This window comes from Falco biarmicus, chromosome 6, assembly GCF_023638135.1.
Source record: "Falco biarmicus isolate bFalBia1 chromosome 6, bFalBia1.pri, whole genome shotgun sequence".
NCBI lineage: Eukaryota > Metazoa > Chordata > Aves > Falconiformes > Falconidae > Falco > Falco biarmicus.
The window spans coordinates 15,489,902-15,515,013 of NC_079293.1; the positions used below are offsets into that span (position 1 = coordinate 15,489,902).

At 37.2% G+C, this 25,112-nt stretch overlaps 1 protein-coding gene across 1 annotated transcript in view; it reads left to right on the top strand.

Moving 5' to 3' along the window:
• The window catches only part of EYS (eyes shut homolog), an 872,029-nt gene that overhangs the window by 299,419 nt on the left and 547,498 nt on the right, over window positions 1-25,112 (top strand). Inside the window, exon 21 of the mRNA XM_056343434.1 lies at window positions 22,353-22,474. Coding sequence (XP_056199409.1) covers window positions 22,353-22,474 — 122 coding nt within the window. The remainder of the gene's footprint in view (window positions 1-22,352; window positions 22,475-25,112) is intronic.

Sequence of the window (25,112 nt, forward strand, 5' to 3'; positions counted from 1 at the left end):
TTCCATCATACAGTAGGTGAGTCATCTTGCCATAGAAGGAGATCAGGTTTGTCAAGCAGGACCTGCTTTTCATAAACCCATGTTGACTGTGCACGATCCCCTAGTTGTCCTGCACATGCTGTGATGGCACTCAAGACAATCTGTTCCATTACTTCCCTGGCACTAAGGTCAGGCTGACAGGCCTGTAGTTTCCCAGATCCTCCGTCCTGTGCTTCTTGTAGGTGAGCAGTTTTTTCAGTACAGCTTCAACACCAGCCAGAGATTCCCTGAACTTCTCAATGAACTGTGTTCCCACCCAGATCAATTCTGTTCCAGTCAGACATCATATTACTTGTATTTCAGCCTAGTATTCATTTCCAGGTTCATTTGTACAGAAGTTTGTTTCTATTTATAGGCAAAATAGATTACTTGAAACAAAAACTTCACCATCTTAGTGTAGACTCATTGACTTGCTCTAAAGTAGTAAATTGAACAATGTCAGAGCTTGTTCCCTAGCTTTCAGAACAAATGGCCTGTGACATCTTGGTTTTTTAAGCATTTTTAGCAACCAAAACAGGGTGGCTGTGTTCTGGTCACGAATGAATGTGCATATAACTAGCTAATGGTTGATTCCTGGTTGCACTTCTCCCATTTTGTCCTTGGAAGCTCTCAGCACAAAAGGATACCATGCTTCTTCATTTGTTTTTCAGAAGCATAAATTCTGAGGCATAAAATTATAAAAATGCATCTAACTTTCCCCACTTGCTGTTATTGTCACAATAACAAATGGTATTTTATGTCAAAAGTAACACATCTGAATAGCTAAGTTATTAAGCTACTATTATTCAGGTAAATAATACTGGGAAGTATTTACTTTTCTATGAAAAAGTACTATTTTCATGGCAGGTTGTTTAAAGTAAAGAATTAGCACCAAGTAGTCAATTTTTAAAGACTTTGTTATAAATTATTATGGTTTTAATGTATTTTCACTTTTACAGCAGGATTAAGTTCTACCAACAGTATGATTCACTAATCCAATATAGTCAGCAGTTGGACAAAGAGCTTGCACCTGCAATTGATCCCGGGAGTTTGTAAAACAATCAGCTTCACTGAATTTCCTCAAGCTTAAAAAAAATCACCTTACTTGTTCATTTCAAGGTCTCATTGCTTGCTTTTCTTGTTACTAACAGGAGATGTTAAGATGCATGTTTGTGCTTTAAAATCATTTATGTTTTAAGAATTCTTTCTATATAGTTTACACTTGTGTTCTTTCATCTATAGTCCATGACTTGACTTTTAATTTTGCCAGTTACTTATTACTTACAAAATCTTTGTATCATGAACCTGATCCTTGTCTTTTGAGATAAGCACTACCTCACTGAAGTAACTACAGTAATTTTTAATTCAAAAAGCAACCATAAAATTTTATTTATCTCACTACTGCTCCATATATAACTTTGCTCTTACAATTTCTTGTCATCTGCTGAGTAACATCCTGCCAAGATGAGAACTTACCAATAGAGAAAGAAATCTCATAGGAATAATTCAGATGTCTCTATTCTGTCAATGATAACTTAAGCAAATCTGGAAAAGTTATGTAAAGTTTGCTGCTCAGTCTCTCCTCCAGTTAAATGGCAGAACTGCTTCATATGATGGTAAGATTTAAAGTCCCATAATTTTAAATTACAATTTTTATAATATATATATTTATAAAATATAGTCTAATATATAAATATTACTGCAATTTCCCTGGGTGTAATATTGAATTTTATGTTTGGTTTTCACTCGTTCACACATGCTAAATGGAACCATGGAGTGTCTAGACAGGAATGTGAATGACTGAGATACCAGAGGAGACACAAAGTACTTTGTATTCCAGCAATGTCTTCTCCCATTTCTTCAGATTGTTATTCTAATTGAAATACCAATTAATACTACTTTTTATTTAAAAAAAAGATAAAATCAGATACTTTCATCTGAACTCTCCTTGAGGTGAAAACAAGAAACAAGAAAACTTTGAAAGAATTTATGATTCTTATTGTATTTTTTTATTTAATGAATATACAGAACTGCCCTGGTAGCAGATGAGGGACCGGGAGTTATGCCAACAAAGCCTCTAAGCCAGCTGAGCCTGAGGCACTCAGCAGCACTACAAAGAAGCAGCAAGTGACAGTAGTGGGATACTCCCTGCTGATGGAAGCCCCCATCTGCCAGTGTTACCTGCTACCTAGGGAGGATTGCTGCTTTCCAAGGGCTTGGATCTGGGACATTTTACCAAGGCTTGTCCAGCCCTGGGATTGTCATCTCTTGCTGCTCTTCCATGGAGATACCAGTAACAGTAAGGAGATGGCCAGTGCAGACCTCGAACATGCCCCCAGTGACTGCATGTCTCCAGAAGCATGATAAAGGTTATGGGGGACCCAATGGTTTTCTCCCTGATCCTGCCCGTGAGAGAAAGCAAGGTGTGGATAAATCTTTAGTCAACAACTAGTTATATAGCTGTTGTTGATAATAGGGTTTCATCTTTTAGGACCATAAGACCCTCTTTCAGGATTAAGGCTAAGAAGAGATGGGATCCACTTGATAAGTGGGGCAAAATTATCTTTGTCAACAGGTTTGCAAAAAAAAAAAAAAAAAAAAAAAAATTCAAATGAAGAAGTGATGGACTTGGTTGTCAAGCAAAGGGCACGGGTAACGTATACAAAGAGACCTCCTGATCAACAGACTAGGGCTGCAGAGGACCCACCTCAGTCTATAAACAAGTGCCAAGAGGCCAGATTTATGAAGGAAATTATTGCATGCTTTCTGAGAAATAACCACTATTGGGTGCCCATCTGAAGTACCTGTTCATTGACACAACAGCAAGTAAAGACAGAGCCAGACTCTTCAGTACAGAGTGACTTCCAGTCAGAGGCAAAGGGCACAAACTGAAATACCAGCAAGTCAAAAAAACCCAACAAAACAAAACAAAAGCCAACAAACTTTTTTTATTGTAAACTGTCACAGCACTTTCCAAACTAGCCTGCTGCAACAAGGTCTCAAGGTCTTTTACCATCACATACCAACACACTCTTCATGCCAGTCCCTCTGCTGCCTTCTCCTAGTCTCTCCTCATCCAGAGCACACACACTCTCTCTTCTCTCTGCTTCTTTCTCCTCTCTCTTCCCCAGCTGCTCCCTCTTCCTTGGCTGCCCAACCCTTTAACAGAACCAGCCACAGCTGCACCTTAACTACACCAGCCAACCCACCGCCCCTGAAGCCAGCCCACAGCTGTATGTTATCAATGTTAATTAACCCAGCTTCATTCCTCTACAGTAAACGTGGTTGAATACTGGAACAGGCTGCCCAGATATGAAGTGTCCATCGTTGGATATACTGAATACCCAGGTTCTGAGCAGCCTGCTATAGTTTACCCTGCTGTGAGCAGGGTGGGTGAACTAGACAGTCTCCAGAGGTTCCTTCCAGTGTCTACAGTTTTATGATTCCGTAATAAAGTAGCTTGATTCCTGTATCTGATTCAACCACTTGCAGTTAATAGTGCATCTTCCACTACAGTGATACAAATTTATATGGGAATGGTGTAAAGCTATGGAAAAAACCAAATAATAGAGTCATAGAATTGTATTGCAGAAAACTATATATTATGTATTTATTAAAAGGTGGTTCACACCTGTAGAAACCACTTAGGTGGAGAAAATTATATTGACAAAAAGTGACATTAAAATATGCCCATACAAAAATGCAGCAGTAGTTTATTTAACAACCACTTCACTTGACTGTAAAGGAGTATGCAATGATAGGAAGCTCAGGTTCGTCTGGTCCAATCTTAGAGTAAAAATCATTTAAGATAGACTTGTGTCAGAACAGCATCAGACTTTTACTTAATAATGACAGATTACAGATTACTTTAGATCGCATTTCTATGCTTTTCGTACTTTAACAAAATTATTCTGTAAATGGACTTTCCTAAATCTCATTATATAGGTACTTTACAGGCAGTCTGTAGTAGTGACTGTAGGACTGACCCACATAACATGGGGACTCTCCATGTAAATAAAGTAAGTGTTGATCAGAGCAGCAGACTTCAGAAATGGAATCTAAGGAAAGAAAAAATATTTTTCACTCATGTTTCATAGCGCACCTGAATAAGGGTACTGCTACATTAGTAAGCGACACAGATCAACAGAAACAGTGAAACAGGTGGAGCTGAGGCCTGGCTTCAAAGAGTGTACATGTTTTGGGGCAGAGGCATGGAATTTTGTACTGGTTCTAGCATAGTGAACATAGTCCTGTGGACTAAATACTCATTAGTGCTCAGACAGCATTAGGTGTGCTCTTGAAGCATATCTTCTGGTTCAGTTTCTTTCAAAATTAATCTGGTTTATGTGCACTGAGACCACTGTGTGATGTGAGGCAAAGCACAGTTAACTGAGGGCAATTGAGAAATTCATGTCAAAAGCCAAGTCCTGATTTAAAATAAAACATTAATGAGTCTGAAACTTATGGACCCTAAGAAATGTATGAACATATGGTTGTTTTTAAATTACTTGGGTCAATAGATTCTTAAAGGACAAGTCTTCTGAAAGAGCAGTTTGTGATCTCAGTATCGACAACAGCTTGGAAATCTCTGGCTTTAAGTCTGTCCCTCATTAGTCAGCTGAGATACTCAAATTATGTATAAGTGTACTGATTGCCTAAAAATGTTCTCCATATGTTTGTCTGGTTTTGTGCCCACTAGAAAATCAGTGGTCCATTTAACATAGCCAGACAAAATGTGCCAAGTGATTGAAATAGTTTAACCCTTACTGGTTCATCACAGTGCTATCATACCAGATAAATGAAGCTCAGCATTCAGGCCCCAGTTTCTTGATTCTGAGTACTAAGGACAAAGATACTTTGTTTCTTGATAGATGGTTCTTGATGCACAAGGTGCTGAATAGTCTTCAAGAACCTTGCTGTTCTGGTTTCACTCAAATGCAAACACTGGGATAGAGAAATGATGAAAAAAAAAAAAAAAGACCATTGATGAAGGATTCTAAAAGTTTTCAGCTGGTCTGGTTTCTTGTAGTTTAAGAATTCATACACTACTCTGTCTTAATTACAGCACAACTGTATGAGAAATTCCTAAAATAAATAGCTGTGATACCTACTGATGCTATATACTTCCCTTATCTCATGCAAGTCTTTGCTGTTTTATGTCTGAAATGCCCTTTGAAGCAATTATCTGAAATCTGTGGTCTTTGTAACGATTTTGGGATCTGCAAGTTTGCAATTTGTCATGTAAGATTCATGTTATAATATGATTTCTGATTTTCATGTTTGAAAACACTAATAGAATATGCATGTATGTATGCATATGCAGTACTTTAAAAAATCAGCCAAAAATGTTAATCTTAAAATTAGCTTAGTCCTAAAATACATACATAATGTCAGAAAGTGGTAAAGTGACAGCTTAAAATACTAGCTTTTTTTTTTTTGGGGGGGGGGGGGGGAGCGGCACGGTACAGGAAGAAACAGCTGTGTATTTTGTACAGCATAGCAAAACGCAATACACTTTTTGGTTTACTCTGTTGTCACTTGCTGGTTAGCTATCCATCTGGGCTGACTGTCACTAAATAAGTACTGAAGAAGTCCAAGCCTGCAAAATATTTGCTGGGAAAAGTCCCAGTGCTATAGAGGACAATAATGTACATTCTGCATGTGTGCACATATATGAAAGACACAAAAGGCACATTTCAAGAGTAACATTTTGATTTTCCCAAAACTCAAGTGATTTTATTACCTAGGCAACACTCTTGGTCTACTCTGGCTGTGGACTTACAGTTTTTAGTTGTGTTTTAAAGGTTATTTCATGCTTGAGGAATGAACAGTAATTGAGATGCTGTTTTTCACATTTTGAATATGTCAGTTTCACTAATAAGAGTATTTATGAACAGTGGGCTAAATACACCTTCTCACAGTATATATGACTGTGTAGAAACTCAGTTTCTCTTTCTTCTAGGTCTTCTTTATGTACACCTGTAGCTTTCAAGTTCCCAGCTTTATATTGCTCTTGATGGTTTTGGCTGTATTCCCAAATGATTTACAATTTCTACTTTCCAGACTGTCAGGTTTTCTCTACTAAATCTTTGTCCATTAAAATATCCACATTATTTCTATTATTTTCTGCATGTATTTCATTAAGGGGGCTAAGTAATTCTTTGTTCTGTGAAATACTGACTTGTAGTTGACTGAAGGGAAGGCAAGGAACTGTGTGAAAGAAACAAGATTTTTAGTGTGATCTTTTAGCAATAAAAAAACCATCCCTTTGGCAGAAAACACTGGGTAGAAAATATAAAAGTAACCAAAGCTTTCAGCGTTATGAAGACAAATAAAAAATAAACTAAGACAACCTCCAGTTCAGGAGTAGTTTCTGGAGTCTCCATTCCCAGCTGTTCTGAATGATACAAGCAGCAGATGGAGAGTAATGTGGGTTTAGGGGGAAAAAAAATGCAGATCAGGAAAAAAAGTATTTTAAAACTGGGTAATTAATACACAAGAGCTACATTTGATATAATAGTAGCTTTGATCCAGTTCAAGTGTACTGAATCTCATGTATGCTAATCTAAGAAACCCAAACTTCTACAAAGTTTTAGACTTTTCTCCTCTGTCTTTACTGAATATATCTCCTCCTTGCAAGAGCTGCCTAAATCACCTGTAGGTGAGAGGAAAATGTACTGCAGGCTGAATTTCTGTGTATCATGGTTTAACCCCAGCCAGCAACTAAGCACTACCCAGCTGCTCCTTCATGCCCCTGTGTGCAATGGGGGTGAGAACTGGGAGGGTAAAAGTAAGAAAATTCATGGGTTGAGATAAGAACAATTTAATAATTGAAATAAAATATTATAATAATAGTAATAATAATAGTAATGAAAAGGAAAATAACAAAAAAAGAGAGAAATAAAGCTGAGAAAAACAAGTGATGCAAATGAAGTACAATTGCTCACCATCAACCAACCAATGCCCAGCCTGTTCCCAAGATGTGCCTCCCCCCCGACAGCTTTCCTCCTAGTTTATTGGCAGAGCACATCATCTGGGATATCCATTTGGCCAGCTGGGGTCAGCTGTCCTGGCTGTGTCCCCTCCCAAGTCCTTGTGCGCCCCCAGCCACCTTGCTGGCAAGGCAGCATGGGAATCTGAGAAGTCCATGACTCTGTGTAAGGGCTACTCAGCAACAACCAAGATATCTGTGTGTTATCAACACTATTCTCATATAAAAGCCAAAACACAGCACTGTACTATGAAGAAAATGAACTCTATGTCAGCAGAAACCAGAACACTCTTAAAATATCATTCCCCAGAAATATAAAAGTCACAGCAATACTTAGATGATTACAACTGAGAAATTTTGTATTGAGAATGTCCCCTGGCCATGGTTACTCCTGAACTGTGCCTCCAAAGTGTTTGAAAGCACACTAGCTGTCCCAGGCAGGAAGCATTCTAGGGACTGGATCATTCTAATGATTTAATGGTGGAAATTACCATGTTTCAGTGCTGGGACACTGTCCATGTCCTGGTACTGTTTAACACACCAGCATAGACACAGCTTCTACATCAGACTAGTTCAAAGTCTAGTTCAAAGTTGGGCAACAAAAAATACAACTTTGTCCCACTGCATTGCTCTTGTTTAAAAATTCAGTCAATAGAAGGACAGAGGAAAAAGAGGAAGCTTCTTCTTTTAGGAAGATGTTAAAACAATTACCTGTAATTATCAGTGAGATTGAAGATAGGATAATTTTCTTTTTTAATATAGTAATTATTAATTGTTACATTTGAATGCTTAGAGACACTCTTTCCCTTTTCTAGAGTCACTATATTAAAACAGCAAAGCCTTATCATCCTGAGTCAGTATGTGATTGTCTTATTTGTAGCACTAAAAACACATATGTGCAGAGGTGAATTTAGCAGCAGATTATGAGCTTCTTTCCTGCCCCAAAACCCCGAACCCTATTCCTGTGAGATAACTTCAGCAGCTGCATCTCCTCCACCCTTGCATGTACTGCCCTTGGGTTACCAAATTTTGTTTACTATTTTACTACTAGAAACCCAGGTTTTCTCTGACTGAATCACGTGTTGAGGGAAGAAAAAGGAGGAAGCAATTAGTGCAATTTGCTCTTTTTTGTTATCTGACACTATTCTTGCTTGGAATAATGACAGCCATCTCCTCTTTCATCCTGTCTCTGGCAATTTTCACACTTCTTGACCTTTGTTCTAGACTTGATTCTAGTTTTGGTCACATATCCCTAATGCATAGCACTGATTTATCCTTATCTATAGAATCTTTAAAATTCAGTTCTGGACTATCCTATATAATGTCACAATTTATTCATGCGAACCTAAAGTCCCTCCCGTTTGGCTTTTCAGGTATTTAGATGGCAAATGAGTTTCTTTCTTCCTTCTCCTAAATTTATCTGTATTTTTCATAAGGAAAGGAGTACACAGAAGGAAGTTTGATGTAGTTCTGAAAAAATTAAACATGAGCACAAAGTCATTGTCTCTTACAAAGATTGTGTGTATATGTATGTGTACATTTACTTTTTCTTATTCTGCAATTGCTTACTAACAGAACGGTTATTCTGAAATATTTTTTTTTATTTAAGTTTTTTTTTAAATTTTAGCTAAAGATCCCAATCTGCTTCTCCTCTTAATTTTTAAATGAAGAGACTATTAATTATGAATTAAGGGTTTGTATTCTAAATAAGCACCATCCTGTTTGCCTTATAAAATTGAGACCTCCTTCCTCATCTATTATTGAGTTCAATGGTGGCAACTAATCCAGAATAGTGCTTATGCTGGCTTTTTCCATACATATCAGTACACGAATAGTGTTTATTCTTCTTCGCAGTATGCATGTTTAATGAAATACCAAACCAGCAAGATGCTCTGGTACACTTCACTATCTTATGATTTGTCCATGTACAGAATGTTACAGAGCTCTGCTTTGTTTTCTTCTGCTGTATTATCTTTCAGAAGATTATGCACACATTATGCAAATGAAAATAAGAGCAGGAGCAATTCCTGAAACCGTTTTTATTTTTAAAATAACTTTCAACTTTCTGCATTTTTAAGCAGTGATATTTTCAAGCTCTTTATACACTATTCAGAAACAATCACTTAATTGGAGAAAATAACTTTTTTACATTTGTATTTTAAACAGTTCTGCAACTATCCACTTCCTTTTCTAAACATCTGACTCAAAGAAACTGTCCAATTTTTTCTCACCAAGTTTCATTCTTGAATTTCCACACCTCTATTCCTTACTTTTAGGTCTTGGTATAAAATTTTGCAACAGTAGCTCATTCATCTTATGAATACAACAGCAACTCATTCATCTTAGGACTACAATAGCCTGTTCCTACCTTCTTTAGGCCTATACTGGCCTGTGAGTTGTTACTAAAGGGAAAATAAGTCATACCCTTTCCATGCTGGAGTAAATTGACTACACTTTGATGGCAAGTGAAATCCAAGAATACATTCTTACACTCGTCTTCTACAGTGTCCCAGCTGTAGGCTTCCCTTTTTAGAGAGCTCAGCCTCAAGTCTGGGTCAGCTGTATAAAATAATGTCTTTAATGTATTTGGCTTCAGTCTCGGTAATGCAAGAATACAGTAAGGGACACAACTTACTCAGTTTTCACTTTATAACCAGAAAGCTGAGAGCTTTGGGCCTTTTAAGACATGCTTGTACACTGATTCTACACTTTTAAAAAGAAAATAATAATGTTTTCTGTTAAGGTTAAGTAAAGAGAAAGGAAAAAATAATTTAATATCAAAATTTATTATCAAAAGTCAAATTAAATCATATGCTGTTGCATCAAGTTACATTTTTACCTTCTTCTGGGTATATAATCAAAGTGAATATCCAAACATAGAATTTAGCCTGATATATAAAGTAAAAAGAATTTGAAATCTAATTTTTTTAGATGACACATGTCTGCTTTGTTATATCGCAATATTCTTAATAAAATATTTTAAGAAAAACTATGCTGTACATGCAAAAATACCCTCTCTGCCCCATTCCTCCTCTGGTTTAAAACATCATTCTGAAACTATATGGTTACAAATGAATGGAATGAGTTTCAGCAGGCAATATATACCAAATTTTTGTAGAAGGAGGACCCTGACATTGGTTACTATCTTTGGAAATGATGAAGCAGAAAATTTGAGGAAGTTCCTGAAACAAAAAAAAAGTAGTTTGTGAGAATAATATTTCATGGTGATACATTCTTTGTATAACTTCTGTTTGGGACTGCATTGAGAGAACTAACTTTCTGTTTTCTCTTTGTTTAACCAAATGGAGTTTTTGTATATGCATAAATGTTTATATTTCCCAAATATTAGCATCTTAGAATTATTTCACATAGCATTACTGTAGCTTAGGAACAAAAAAGGATGACACTGTAGATGAAAAAGGGAGAGCAGGGATCTTGCATGTGTTTCTTGACATACCATGGTCTTAAATTTTTATGTGCCTGAGATAGCTGGTGGGAAATACACTATAGCGATCTCCCAAGTCCAGAGTTGTCACAGTGCTCTCACAGCCTTTTTCTTCTAACCTGCAGAAAACCCATTTCTCCACAGCATCCCTCAATTCACAGAGTCAGAGGTTATGTCCTTTCATGCCTTCATTGCTCTGAATCTTCATTTCCCTGTCTGACTTTACTATCCTATTTTTCTACTGCTTTCCCCCATTTAAAGCTCCCTAAGTCAGTACAACCCTCTAGGGACTACCACTGTCTCTTCACATTACTATCAGTTTTGCACTTCAGGCTTTTTTTTTTTTTCTTTTTTCCTGTTGGCTTATAGTATCCCTTGCTATTGTCCCATGAGCTGCAACGGTGGCAAAAAAACCCACATCTTCATCTAGTTTCTGCCAGGGCCGGGGTAGGATTCCATGAGTAGAAGAAAAGGATGCCTATTCAGTGGTGGGGAAAGAAGGAGGGAGGATAAAGAAAAAGAAAGAAGAGAGTCAGTGGCCTAATGATGAAACAACTGCAATTACACAGATAGGAAAAGAAGAAATGTAATTTATCACATTTGTAGACAAAGTTGAGACACAAATAATCTTCTTGTGGTTTGTTGAGGGAACTTTCTGTTCAATATGCTGCTGGAATGCCAAGAATGAAGAAAAGCCCTAGCCATGCACCAGCATAATAAATTGTCATAGGTTTAATAAATATGGGTAGCAGGTACCGTGTTTGCAATACCGTTAAAAGGTGTGGAGCCTCCTGAAGCCTGTTAGGCAAGCACTCTCAATATTCAGAAATAGAACTTCATTAGAGTAATAAGAGGCAAACTCCAGGAAGGCCTACAACATGCAAATTATGAAAGATTGCCCTTAATAAGATCAAGCTCTCCCAGGGAGTGGAAATGAGACAGAAAAAGTTATAGGTAAGATTAAATATTTTTACAGCCTTACAAGATCGGAATGAAAGTCTTTACATTTGCTGTTAGCAGAGGGAAAAGCTTTTTCTTTCTCACATGAAATATGAGTTAACAGGTAAAGAGTTGTTAACCTTTACCATACCAAATAAAGACAGAAACATAAAATCTGAAGTCATAATTTCTTACAGCATACTTTCCCTAAGTTCACAGTGTAGTCTAATTACAGACCAAATTATTGATGGTTTTATTACTTCATCCTAAATACTATTAAAATTCCTTTTAACTATGTGTTAGGAAAATGAAGAAAGAGGGGAAGACAGTTCTTAACATTTGAATGTAAAATGTTAAGTTAGGATTTTATTGTAAAAATACTATTCCCTTTTATCTGCATAAATGTTTCATAATGGCAATATCTTCTTAATAGTCCTTTAATACGCTAATAAATCTAGAATTAATTTGCATTTTTTCAGGAAAAAGAGTAACAGGTTATTAAATAAAGTCTGGAGCCTCTGCTGCTGTTAAAATCATATTCTGATTTTCAAGACAAAGACAGACGAACACACTCAGAAGAAGAAATGAAAAACCTGAGACTGGAAAAAGTTTCTAGAAATGGTGGGGGTTGCTCATGATGCTATTGCTCAGTTTTCCTAGTCTGTCTCAAATTTTACAGTTGCTTTTTCTATCTCTCTCTCTTCCTTCTAGGAAACTGTATCTTTAAAATGGTGACAACCCTTAGCTAACCAAAAACTAATCTCTGTATTAACTTTTGTGTCCTGTTCTACAGACTCTTTATTCATATTTTAATTGACATATGATTTCTAGAAGAAGCCTCAAAAGTAAACTCTCATTGATTTTTCGGTTAAATAATTTGGTTTTCAAAAGAATACTTGTATTTGACTTTTGATGACTTACAAATTGTGTTACGCTACAAGTGAATTAAGACTGCTGGACACATTTTGTGCTTTTCCCAGAAAGTATTAGTTTCTATAAGAAGCCACTCCGAGATCGTGTTAGTTACAGTTATTCTCTTGCAATCAGAAATTGGTATGAATTTTTTACTTGTGAATGCAGCTCACCAGGTGACTCTGCTAAGCAGACTCTTCCAAGTTCTTGGTGTATGAACCAACTTCATGTGTGCATTATCAGGTGGTCATGTACTCGTATTTTTGGTAATGCAAGACTGTGAGTGAAGAAACAGTGAAAAGATTGCCACGGTTTAGTTTCCAATGCAGAGGACACGTATCTAATACAAACATCTGCACCGCTGTATTAGTTTTTGTCCTGGGATAAACTCTAGAAAATTGTGTTCCATTTATTGACTCAGAATCAGGGGATGCTGGAATTCCCCTTCGTGGGAATCTGACCCATCTGGCTCCAGGCACCCACTGGCCTTCCGGGAGCCGCAGCACTGGGCTCAGAATGACAAAACTCTTGGCAATAAAGATGCTGAACTTTATCGTAAAGGCATGCACAGTGCTACCTGGACATTAGTAGCTATCTAGCTGTATGAGCTAATATACATAGGGGAGTTTCCACCAGATTTCAAACTTCTGTGCATGTTATTCTAATCAAAAAAGCAAAGAATGATGACACAGGCCTGAAAACCAGTACAGTCCAAGCCCCAGGAGTTGCAAATTCAGTCCCAGGTGAAAGGGGATCCATGTTCTCATTCTTTCAAATACCTGACTTTCAATGCACGCAGTGCGTATCTCTGTGTTGGTACAGCTACATGATTTCCTACTGGTTTTATGCCCTGAACTTTGCATCTTCACTGGCATGCCCAGAGCCTAACACTAACACCACCCGTTTGATGTGACCTTGTACCCTGCAGACACCGCGGCACATCACCTGAGGGCGGCTCCAGGCACCGGCCCGCGCTGCTGGTGACAGGTGCTGTCATCCCTCAGACTTTGAGCCACACGATGCTCTCAGAGACCAACCTCACCGCGTGAGAACTAATTGGGCTCGCACGTGAAAGCACTTGTAGTCACAGACACGTATTTAACCTTAAGGAGCGACACCCCTTCTCGCCAGCGGCGGGTGAGGCGGCACGGCCCGGGAGAGTAACCGGGCGGGTCAGGGCAAGAGCTCCTCCGGCAGCGTGCCCGCCCTGCGGCGCTGGGGGCGGAGGAAGGCCGCGGGAGCGGGCGGAGGTGGGGCGAGTGAGGGCAGCGCTCCCGGCCACGGCGGCTGTCGTCTCCTCGTCACCGCCAGAGAGCCCCGAGGCGTGCCAGGCGCCCGCCGCCTCTGCCGGCCGCCCCCTCAGTCACCACCGCGCCCGGCCGCCACAGGCGTGCCCCGTCCCGGCTGGCCGGAGTCCCTGCGGCGCCCGGCCACGGGCTGTGCTGCGCGCCTGCGCCCCGCCCGGCCCGCCGCGGCGCCATTGGCCGCTGGTGGCGCGGGCCTCGCGTGAGGGTCGCCGAGGTTCGCGCAGCGCTCGCCCTGTGGCAGGCAGGCTGCCGTCGAGAAAAGCAAATGTGCTGGGTCCTTGGGGAGGAAGCAAGAGAGCAGATCCTTTCGATGAGCGAAAACCGCTATCCTGGATCACGGCGAGGTACTCAGATGCAGGGTCACCATGTGGCTAGCCTGTAAGCAAGGTTTTCGTTCCAGAGACAACGAGGTAAACTTAACGTCATAAGAAACTAATATTATTGTAGAAGGTTATGGTTGATTGAGGCTGATCGGGTCTTGTTATGTCACAAAACAGTTTGGGTTTCTGTCTTCCTTCTGCCTTTTCTAGATGTTTGTCTTAAGTCGTTGGGTCAGATCACGCTTCCCTGCGCCTTCCAGCCCTGCCCCTTCCCCCCTGCCCGCACGCTCTGCCATTCTGGCGATCTGTTCCCCCTAGGCGCCTGCTCCCGGGGCTAAACCAGCGCCCTGTGTCCAGCGCAGAGGCTCTGGTGGCCATTTTATGTCTGTCACTGGGGCAGGTCCTTCTTTGTGGAGACTGATGTCTCTTTTACAGCTTGTGTGTGTGTTTGAAACCTTTTTACTTGACCCTACAGTAAGACCAGATTAGAGCGAATAAAATATCTTCAAGTATACATACTAATACCGGCCTAGATTGAATAAACTCTATTACAGCATCCACTTCCTTGATTATTGTCTTTCTATCTGGTTGGTTTAATGCCAACTGTACTTGGAGCAGGACACAAGTGCCTAGGTTTGGCACTTTTTTTAAAAAACTCACCTTTTTGTATTAGGTATGGTAAAGGCAGCACATTAATTTGTAAAGTAATCTATTATACTGAAATGCTTTATAAATGTGAAGTAGGGATGAGTGAAAGTTTGAAAGAGGAAGCATGACATCGGGTAATTCTCTGAATGTATGGATGCTTCTAAGCATATCTAAGTAGAAGTGTTTTTAGAACATTGTGTTTCTTTAACTTTCCCTTACTTTTGAGCCTGTGGTTGACAAAGTGGCAGTTTGGTGTTTTAAGTGTAGTGATGTGATACTAGTTGAATGCTTAAGGTCTAAATTTGAATCAGCTATTATGTTACAGTACCGGATAGCTTTGTTTTATGGAAAACATTTTTTTCTTACTCTATTTAAAAAGCTACCAGCAGCACCACCAGGTTGGAAATTCAGAAGGAAAATGGCATTACTGTCTGTCAGCACCTTGATTATTCCTTTGGAATATCACAGTTAGCTCCCATAGCTCTCCTGTTACCTGAGATCTAGGGGCAAACTGAAAGCTCTGGACAAGCTTTTAGGTGCTGTAAGGTTCCTGTCAGTACTTCTCTTAACAGCAATGTGCTTATGACCTTTCACTATTCATTGAGCAATTGAGCTAAACCTCAACCAGATATGCTGATCAAAGGCTGATCTCAAGTGTCTGTCAGTAGCTGAGCTAGTTATTTGGCTTATTTTGCACAAGCAACAGAAAGCTGTTGTTTTTCATTAGTTTTCCTGTGCTATTCAGTACCTGTCATGTTTGAGGTGATTTGACTGAAACATTTCCTAATAAACTCTCCAGGAGAGGAAGGAAGGAAGGGTATAAATAGCATATATGGCAGAGGTCAAGAAATAGGTGCAAAAAATAATCTATTACCAGTTATTAATTATTTAAAAGGGCTGAAACTGACTTTGCGTTGTTATCATAACATTACTTCTAGTCTGGTTAGATTAGGCCCGTACTTACAACTACATTTCTAAAAACAGTAACAAAAAATTCAAATAAAAACTTTTTTCCTCAGAAACCCTTCAGTCTTCCTAAGAAGAATCTGTCCCAATTTGAAGCAACAATTTTTAAACACTTTGACTGTGGCAGTTGTTTATTTTAATGATTGCTCTTAGATACTTTTTATGGTCTTCTAATGTTTATATTTCTTGTAGTGTCTCCTAGAATAAAATTTTAAAATAAGTAGAAAAATGAGATCACAGATGCATGAATTTGTTACTGAATATTTTTCCTTTTTCTGCAAACCTAACACATGATGTTTAATATTAGCAGTGCTGAAATGGAAAACCTGTGTCAATAATGAGAAAAAGCCATGTTGAATGTTTGCATGCCTCAGCATGTTATGGATGAATCTCCACAGAGAAAACTAATCCCAACAAGATTTCCTTTGGACTATGAGAACTGTCATATCTGAGCAGTTATGGAAATAATTAAATTCTAAAGGCACAGGTCAGCATTTGTTTGAAGTGGGAACATGAAATCTAAAATAATTTGAAAAGAAGTCTGTTGCTAGCATTAGTCATGATTTAATTTTGAGAGCACTAAACTTTCAGCAAAGTATTTTTAGAAATGTCATGGTAAAATGATCAATATCAAAAGCAGCAATGATTATGAATCTGCTAGCTACCATTTTATGAAATGATTGTCTATAAAGACATGCAGTGGAAATAATTAGTAATCCCATTTAATATAATTTTTCTTGTGGTCACAAATTACTGTCCAGTGCAGTTGGAATGGTAAATATGCAGCATGTCTTGATACCAGCCATATTTTAAGCTAGAGCCTGCACTGAGTGAAAATATAAGGTTGTCTTTACTCCTGGTGTGCTGTTGAAATAAGATGAAAATAGAAATTTTTGTATTTATTAAATGCATTTAGTATACACATACAGAAACACTACAATATAAGGCAAAACTTACTACAGCCCATCAAACTTTGCCTCTACCAGATGTTTTAGATATACTTCTTCTTGCTAATATAACTAATTGATTATTTAAAGGTTTGGAGGGATAAGAAAATGAAGACTGTTATTTCTCCTGTAAGCCTCGCTTAATATTTAAATAAAAGAGATTCTGTTATATCCTTGATACTAGAACATATCTGTAATAAATTAGGATGGTAAAGTTTGGAACTGGTCAGCATTTTTAACATACCAAACTCTTTAGAGAAAGATGCATGAATAAAGAGTAGATAAGCTTCTGAAAATCCATAATGCCACCTCAACTGCTACAGCTAGCTAGTACTTAATATCAAGTTATTTATCGTAGTATTTCACATTTTGCAGTACTTAATGCAAAAATCACATGGATTTTGTAACTTATATAACAGAAGCAAAATAGAAAGGTACTTTAGTTGTCATATTCTTATGTGTTAATTTTTTTTAATGATTCTAATGCAATTCAGTAACTGATTTTGGTGATTTTCAAATAGTGGTTTTATCAGAACCATTCAGTTGTAGCACTGTTTAGAAGTTAAACTTTGTTGTAATTTTTCTACACCTCCAAATTAATGTTTCATACATCTTTCACCTTAATATTTCATATAGTGTATAATAATTCTTCCTCCAATTAAGATCAGTATTAATAATCAGATTGCAAAACTCATGGCACTTGGCCACAAAAAGTGTTTCTTTGCCATGAGTTATGCAGTCTGACTATCACAGTTACTAATTGATAGTAGAAGAAGCCATGTATGTCTTTCAGACTAGGAAAAGCAGGGTCCAACTGCGGGTATTCTTCATGCCTCAGAAGTCAGTTTTTTCATTTGTGGAGCAACACTGTTTACATTCGGTGTTCCTATATCCTGTGAAGAACAGGTACATAATTAATTACCAGAAAACTAAAAGATAGTGTAGTTGCTGGGACTTTACTTTGTGTAGATCTTGTTTTAGCTAGGTTAAAGTAAGGGTGAAGTTAAACAGGTATCCTGCTTTGGATTTTTTGGGTTCTGGTTTGTGTATGTTTGTGGTGTGTTTTGGGTTTTGTTTTGTTGTTGTTTTTTTTAATTAGCTTGCTTATTGAGGATATAAATGCAAACAGACATGCATAATGAAGGCAATGTCATAATGAAAAATGGAAATAATTAATTTTGTTAGTGAATATATATGGTTATGTAAATGGTTAAATCAATAATAACGTAGAAGTGAAGCCTTAAAGTAGCAACTCAGAAAAGATCCTTAAATTAGCAAAAAAGGCTGCATAAATAGTGTTAGGAACTCAATATGGTTTAGAGCAATTGCAAATACAATTTCACAGATGCTTACATTTTTTATGTTCACATTTATTTCACAAGGTTAAATGATCTGCTGTTAGCACTAACAAAATTAAGTTACATGGACATTTCCTCTAGGAAGAAGCCCTGCTTCCAACAGAATACAGTTTTGTGATTAAAAGTTTTCTGTAGCGGCAAAAAACCCTGTAATTTTTCAGGAGGTAAAAAAAAAATCTCAAAGGCAAACCTGAGGTTTCCTGCTGGAGTGTATCCTCTCCCATTATGTGCCCATGATAAGTAGTCTTATGATGTGCTCGTCCTGTTTGGTCTTAATGGAAAAAGAGCTCAACCACAAGAAGTGTAGTCTGGCAGAAGAGCTCAGAACACATGGAATAAAGGGACATTTCAATATTTCCCCTTGTTTGTTCCTGTTTTCAGGCAAGGTATTTTTTGTCCTTTCTGTAAATTAAAGCTGTAATACCCCCTCAAAATGTCCCAGTTCCATAGAACCTTTAAAAATTAAATTGCTTCCATTCAGATTTTGCATTAGACATGGAAAAAATACCTGAAGTATATATCTGCATGGTAAAAATTCTGCTCAACCTACACGTGCAGAGTACAGGATTGAAGCTCTGCTATGCTCATAATTCAGGTCCTTGTTATGTGATAAACCTTTCTCATTGTACTTTGTTTGCCAGATGTTTATCTGGTAAAAAGTAACATTGACTTAAGGAAACGATTAATTCTTAATTTACAGTGATGGATAAGGGAAGATACACAAATGCTTTTAAATAACACTTACATTACACTTACACAGTTAATGGGATAAAGACATGCTAGTGTGCATATATGGTTCTGGATATGTATGCAGGAGATGTAAAAAAAATACTGGTTTTGACCCTGTATATAGCTGGTAAGACCCACTCTTTTTATAAGTACTGTGCTATATGTTGTACAAGGGAAGGCGGTGCACAAGTAAGAACAGTGTTGTTATTTATGCATTTATTGTGTTCTTCAGAGGACAGGCGAAAGAGGAACTCAAAGGTACCATTTATTTTGATCTGTCTGCAATGGATGGTAATACATAATTACAATAAATAAAGGCAAAGAAATACATAAATAGGTGTCAAATCCTATTCCTCCAGTCTCTTGCTTGATTCACAGCACACTTTCCACTGTGCAGCTTCCTGTCTTTTTGTGGTGTTTGGTGTATACTGTGTCCTGACAGTCCCACCTCTCTCAGCCTTTACTCATCTGAGACATGCCAGTCTCTTAATCATATTCTTGGCCCTTCACTGCACCCTTTCCAATAGCTCCATGTCTCTGGTACTGGGGAGCCCAGAACTGACACAGCCCTCCAGCTGAGTAGAAGGGAAGGATCACCTCTCTGCCTGCTGGCAGCATTCCTCCTAATGCAGCCTGGGGGTACCATTAGCCTTCTCTGCTGCAAGGGCACGCTGCTGGCTCATGTCCAGCTTGGTGTCCACCAGGACACTCAGGTCCTTCTCGACAGTGTGTTGTGTCAGTACCTTTTTTATCTACTTATATATAATTTATTATAACATGGCACCTTCGGTTACTGTAAATCTACACAGAGATGAAATAATACATAGGATTTTTTAGATTGTGTACTACACCTATGCATGATACACATATGTGAATAATGTTTTGTGCCTGATATGACAATCCTCATGTAATGAGGAATCTGCAAAGCATAGAATTTCAGTAGCTGACTGATAGATGTCTTTAGTGAAATCAGAAAAAGTACTGCCTGTTTCTAAACAAAATTTGGCAGGTTCCTTTCACTTACGATCCTGTAATCCATTTCTGGAAGAGTTTTTTTTTTTTGGAAGTCAGCCATTATCTCACATCCCTGGCTTATGTGAGAACCTAACCTGACAGCAGAACAGTGTTCAAGAAGTTTGTAGTAGTTACTTGTGGGTATGGATTGGTGGTCCCTGTTTTTGCTTTTTGTGTTTGTAGCATATTGTTTTTACATTCTAACACTTGTTTTTGTGGAACTGATAAATATGCAGAGAATTGAGGAAATGTCAGAAAACCTTTCAAAATAATTTAAGATATTAAATAACTAATTTAGGTGTGGCTATGACGTAATAGAAAAAATTAACATGTGGGCTAGTAATGTGTCTGAAATACATTTTCTTTTTTCTTTCCTTGGCACAGTTCCCAGAAAATTATTTTCAGCAATTCTGTCACTATTATATTTTTCAAATACAAAATATTTTAATGAAATCTTTCTCCTGTATTAAACTTTGATTTACTCTCACTTCAAATATTTCCCACTTCTTGGACTGGTACTGCCCATTTTCTTCTCTCTTCATGGAGAATATTTTGCAGGTCTTGAGCCTGAGTTCAGGAGTACAGATAACAGTAAACTATAAATTAAGCTTGTTTTTTGGTTGTGTTTTTTCCCTTCTTAACAGATGGTGTCCACAGGTTGCAGGTTGTATTTAGTTGCATGGAATAGTCTTGCTTATGTAAAACACAGAGGAAAAAATGTTACTTTCTTCTTGTGACTAGAACATGTATTTAACTCATCAGTATATACTGAACTCATCTTGAGTATGCAGCCTGCTTTCACGCAGTTATTCTTCTGTTTTATTTTTCTCTGTAAATAAGTTACATTTTGTATTTGTCAAAATGCCCTATCTTAACTTAGAAAGATACCCTTCAATTTTATTTTCTGACTTACCAAATTCATCTCAGTGGGTTGGGAAAAGCCATGTTACAGAAATCATGGGTGTGTCCAAAGCAGGTATAGCAGTGGTGGTAGTCACCATGAGCACAAAACACATAGAATGCAGTTGGGGAAGAACACAAATCACAAATACACCACGTACAAACTAGTTGGCACATAGATTTGATCAGCTATAGTAGAATATACATGCAAATAATTTTATTTTAAGTACTAGAATCAGTGGAGCACTATGACACTTCAGGACAAGCATACTGCACTTGACTTTAAACCATTAACTTTCTTTTTTATTTTGTTATCTTCTTTTCCAATAAAAAACTCAAAGCTTGTAATTTGGCAGGAGAGGGTGAGAGTATAATCATAGAAGGGTCTGGGACAATTGCCCAATATGCTTTTTTTTTTTTTTCCCCAGAGTTCTCATGCTTAACTTACATTTTAAAGTGTATTAGGAAAACAATAATTCTCTCTACTATTAATGTAAAAGTTCATAGCCTTTATCACTTTGAAACACAGTTGTCTCTCTCTGTTTCCAAAGTGCAGATTCAGTAACAAAACACCTGTAGATGCCACAATGCTGGTATGCTACACATTTGACCATCATGCTGTGGCGGTTTATTTACTCACTCAGCTTTTAAGAGAACTCCTCAACTTTTTTTTCACTGTCTCTTACTGGCTTCCAATTCACATGTTTTAATAGGCTTTAAAATCGACCCTGAAGGCTGTTGCAATGTTTAGCAAGTAATGAAATAATTCACATTAGTCATGCTTACCCTTAAAGTGTTCCTAACTTCTGGTAGAAAGAAGCCTTGTTAGAAGCAAGCATGTCACAAAAGAAGCAATTAAAACTTCTGCTGAATGGAAGTGTTGGTATTGCAGCCCCTCCAGCCCCTCTCTAATTAATAATCAATTCAGGAAATGTTCACCTTGCTCTTTTTCTTTTTTTTTGTTTGTGTAGAACATAGGCAGGAAAAAGATGCTTTATGCTTTTCAGTTCTGGGAGACTATGTCAAACACCCCATTGCATGCAGGTACTGGATTATTTTGAAGCTGGAGATTATACTGGAGTGTGGTTACAATTCGCTGTAATAGCTTTGCAGTATGATGAAAAATGACCTATAATATATGTCATTTTGAGGTGGATAGACACGCTGCTGAAGTTTTATTCAGTTAAATCAGTCAGAAATGTAGCCCTCGCAACACCTAATCATTAGTATGTTAAATACTATCACTGTAGAGCTAGAAGAGTTGTATTTATGCTATCTGAATTACCGCCTAATACACCCTGTATTCTGTCTAATACACTGTGTAGGAGACAGTATTTCTCATGTCATGGTTTGTCTAATACTGCTTAATTAAGACACTGCTGCAGAATTTCATATTAAAGGTGTTAAAGAAATCTGATAGCAATGTAATCCTGAGAATTTCCATAATATTTTTTTTGTAGTGAACTCTGCTTGAGCTGCATGCTGAACAATACTTTGCTTAGATATTACACTGGCATGCCTAAAGCACAGGTATTTACGATAATCTGAGTTGTAGTTTCATAGAAGAGATAATATCATTTATTAGAAAAAGTTGGAGGGAGGAAGAAGTAGTAAAATATTCCAGGTACACAAATTGGTTAAACAAAAAAGGTAGGTAATAAGTAGTGTTACATACCTACCTCATGTCCTCTTTTTTCATTGTATTAGTAGGTGAAATTATTGATATGAAATTTTCAGGTTTTCAAATGGTGAAGTACCTGATAGAAGACAACAAATGCAGAACAGTCAGTAATAATACCTGTTGTAAATATATTAAAAGTACCAAAAGTAACAGATTATTTTACTCAATACATTACAGAGATACCAGTGTGTTTGCTTGCCTGGATGGGAAGGAACATTTTGTGAAAATGAATCAAATGAATGTAATTCAGAGCCTTGTAAAAACAATGGCACCTGCATGGATCTTTTCAACAGCTATCAGTAAGTGTTGCGTCTTCTCACTGTATGATTATGTTCCAGGAATGACAGACTTATGCATCCAGTTATTAATTTATTTTTCAGCTTGGGGAATGGAATGTTATTACACAAATATGCGAACAACTTGTGTTGGATATACTGCTTCACTACACATTCATTTTAAATCAGCAGACATAATTAATTGTAGATGGAAAATTTAAAAAAATGCATCAATTCATGACATGTAGCAAGTAATCTAATCTTGAACTGTATTTTGTCAGACAAGACATAGGGTCTCTTTTTCTGTCATTTATGCCCCGTAAGCACAGGAGATGCTTCAAGAGTAGAAGTAGTGGGAGTGGACATAGTTGTACAATCTTCAAAGGAAGAGATTATATCATTGCTGCCACCTTGTGGCTTAAAATTACAGAGTAGTCATTTACCTAAATTTTAACAGCCACACTGGGAGAAAGCCTGAGGATTTGGCACTAACTGTATTCTTTTTAACTTAAACCCCAATTTTCATTTAATGCTTAGATTCACGGTTTAAAAATGAACTTGTTTCGGTATAATGAGGACTCTTTTAAACAATCTAGAGATACGTTTCTGTTGTTTGTAGCCAGGGTTTACCTGTATTATGATGTCAATACTAGAACAGTCTGTATCTGAATTTAAATTCTTAATAGATACTGATATAGATGCATAAAGAACATGGTTTCATAACTGTACACAATACACAGTCTAGTTGTTATGCAGTGATTATATTCCTGGTAATACAGACAATCGGAAAGAAAATCTACCATAGCTGAAAATAGACAAATGGTTTCCCACATAAACTAATGCAAAAAATTCTATTACATATATATTGTTTAACTTAAGTTAAATTTATCTTTGGTTATGTCCAGAATATAACTGAAGCACTTTGCGCTATCCTAGAACTGCATTTATATTAGATGTCCTAATTTGGTAAAATATTTCAGTCCATTAACAGAAAGACAAGAATCTCATGAGGCTGAAAAAATCTGTTAAAATATTTTTAATTGCTTTTTTCACTTTAAGTCTTTTGGGATATAAAACAATGTGTTAAGTGTTTCTTTAATTTTTGTTGTTTTTATTTTTGTGAAGTTTGTAGCTCTTTGTAGTCTATAACAAATAATTTTATAACCATACAGTATGTCTGATTAGCTGTTATGGCAATTTGAATTATTATATAATATAATGGATTGTGTAGACAAATACAGTTTCACCATCTTAAAGGACAACTTTAGGTGCATGGATATTTGGCAATCATGATTACCTGTACTTACATTTTACTTGTTTTTTCATCCTCTGGAAGCATTATATATATCTTGCAGAAGGTAACATGACTTCTCCTGATTTTATTTGTAGTTAGGTCAACAACATATGAGCAAATCCAAGGACTCGCTGTTGTTTAATGAGAAAAAAATATGCTCAAACGCTCTTGATTTGGCAAATACTGAACTGGTATAGAAAATGCTTACAAGGGAATTGGTTTGAACTGTTAGCACCACCCCATACTTTTTCTCAGAGCTGTTTGTCCTAGTTGACATCACAGAGCAGCAAAATTGGACATATAATTGATTCATCATATACAAGGGTCACGATAAGCCAAACAAAACCAGCTTCTTCAGAGATATCTGTAGTTGAGGAGTCATAAGAGTTGGCATCCACAAGAACAATGAATCTAGACCAATGTTTTTGTTGTACAATCTAAAACAACTTCATTTCAGTCATTAGAGTGGTCCTAGTTTATATTCAGATGTTAAAAGACATTCTGCTTTTTTTTCCACAATTACTCTTACTTGACATCAAAAACGTGTTGGTTTCTATTACCTTTTTTAACACTTTTCTCTTAAACTACAGCAGCAAGACAGAGTTGTCATCTTGTAGCTAAGCAGTGGCAGTCACTAGTATCTGATCCTAAGGACATCTAGCCATAGCTTTAAAATTAAATGTGGCCTTTAGAACAGGGTAACTGGATTCTAACTGCCTAACAGAAATGATCATTGTCATTCTTGCTGTGCGTAGGCATTGTTGGACAAGGAATAGTTGGTCTGGACCAAAGTCAGGCCAGGAACTGCTTTGAGAAGGCAACAGTGATAGACAATGCAGTTCCCTTGCCTGTGGCCATGTTCTGTCACTGTTTATTTATCTGGTGTAAATTTAGCTGCTGGATACCGTACACAGAATTTTCTGTATTTCTTTCATTTGGCTACACCACTACTGGTACTTGATACAATTCTAACAAATTAATATAAAGAAGAGATAACATATCATTCTTTTATGCCTTTGATAATACTCATTAGTTTACTTTCTCTCAAGTATTTGCAAATCTATCTGAAAACACCTGTCCTTGAAAAACCCAGTAATTCATTGTGCAAAAGCATAAAAATATATTTTATAGGAAAAAACCCAAGAAAATAATACAAAAAAATGTTTGTACCAAGTTTCAAATCTAATAATGATAATAATATAAACCATACTTAGTTAAAATTCTTTCTATTAAGTTATTTGTTTATCTGGTACTATTCATTTTTGAACCTTGATATGAAGACTTGCTGCCAAAACCGAAGAATAACAAGTATGCAAGAGCTAAATGCTTTTCTTTGTAGGTTCCATCATAGGAAAATAAATCACATCT